General features: G+C 39.1%; 1 protein-coding gene across 1 annotated transcript in view; it reads left to right on the top strand.

Moving 5' to 3' along the window:
- LOC107613121 (zinc finger CCCH domain-containing protein 37) overlaps window positions 141–1,704 on the top strand; it is a gene marked incomplete at its 5' end in the record, with an annotated part of 12,152 nt that continues 10,588 nt past the window's right edge. The window contains 2 exon segments of the mRNA XM_016314979.2: window positions 141–346; window positions 1,455–1,702. Coding sequence (XP_016170465.1) covers window positions 141–346; window positions 1,455–1,702 — 454 coding nt within the window.

The following is a 1,704-nucleotide window of genomic DNA, read 5'->3' as shown; positions in this document are numbered from 1 at the left end:
ACGTCCTCCGCCGCCACTACTGCTACCGACGCCGACATTGGGGGGTTGTCGGTTGTCTCCAGAGTTTCTTCCGTCACCGCCGGACCTAACTCTTCCTCCGCATCCCACTTGCTTCAAGCTTCTTCTTGGCCATCGCCGCCCACGTCCTCCGCCGCCACTACTGCTACCGACGCCGACATTGGGCCGCCAGGGGTTGTCTCCAGAGTTTCTTCCGTCACCGCCGGACCTAACTCTTCCTCCGCATCCCACTTGCTTCAAGCTTCTTCTTGGCCTGCTGCCATCGCCGCCGCTGCCGCTGCCGCAAATGGTGGCTCCCCCGCGCTCGACCTGAAACGCTCTTCTGAATGTAATTACCCTCTTCATGAGCTTCTTCAAGATTCTCTCTTACTTCGATTTCATTTTTTTCCCCTTTGTCCTGATGAGATGTTTCGGAGACTTCTATTTGCTTTGTGAATTGAACTTCCTTCTGTTTTTTTATTAATTAGGGTTACAAGAGTAACAATGCGATTTACAAAATTATTATTTACTTTACACACTTACCCTGTCTTGGTGGCTTGACCCTGTTATTGAGGATGATTGGAGTTTATTAATAAGGGATAGGACTAGAAAAAGGAAAGGAAAGTATTTCAAAAGTGCACATTTAATTAAAAACGGAGAAAGTAGCTTGTGAGTGATTGAAATCCCATGAAATACTGAAATCTTGCTTTAGAATATGATTGAGATGGGTTAAGGTTAGCATCTTTGTGGGGTCTGATTTGTGGGTTTTGAGTAGCGTCACAACTGATAATTAATTGATTGCTGATGAGTTGACCATATTAGCTGTCTTTGTTTGAGTTGGGGGTTAACTAGTATTTTACTGGGTACAATCTATAGTATATTGCAAATACCATGTTTTACTTGTAATTCTCAAGGTAAATGTTGGTAGTTTGCAGGTTCCTAGCAAGCTTACTAAATGTTTATGTTGAAGATGTATAGTGAATAGCAACAAGGATGCAAATAACAACATCCTACTGTCTTTGCATTGATCTTGGCAGTTAACACCAGTTTTATGTAATAATTCTTGAATGTTCCTTTGTACCATCCGAATATACTAGTTAGGAAGCATAGCTTGCTTGTCAAATTTAATTGTTTGTAACTATGTCTACGATAATTGCTACAAAAAAATATTTGACATTTTGACCTAAAAGAGTGCATAGTTTTACTATTTCACATATAACATATTTTCTTAATATGATATGTTTGTGTAATTTGTATTGCTATTATTTTGATATATACTCTTATAAGTGTATAATTTAAAGCTTCTATACTGTTTCATTGAACAATAGGTATCTCCTTTTTCTAACACACGATATATTCTTTCTATCCCTAAATTATTTTCTTAGTCAAACTTATAAGATAACATCATATATTTGCTTTTTTTTTTATTCTATATACTTGTCTATTATCTACTATAGCACTCTACTATCCAACCATTTTGGGTATCCCAAACACAGTTGGGCAAAGCGAAGCTTGGTATTCTACAAACTCACTAGCTAAGCGCCCTAGATATGAAAGTGGAAGCAATTTGCCTATATATCCCCAGAGACCAGGAGAGAAGGATTGTGCCCACTATATGCTTACAAGAACCTGTAAATTTGGAGATAGCTGCAAATTTGACCATCCTATTTGGGTTCCTGACGGTGGAATACCAGATTGGAAAGAGGT

Source organism: Arachis ipaensis, chromosome B08, assembly GCF_000816755.2.
Source record: "Arachis ipaensis cultivar K30076 chromosome B08, Araip1.1, whole genome shotgun sequence".
NCBI classification, from domain to species: domain Eukaryota; kingdom Viridiplantae; phylum Streptophyta; class Magnoliopsida; order Fabales; family Fabaceae; genus Arachis; species Arachis ipaensis.
The sequence above is the reverse complement of the archived record's forward strand: the minus strand, read 5'-3'. Positions and strand labels throughout refer to the sequence as shown.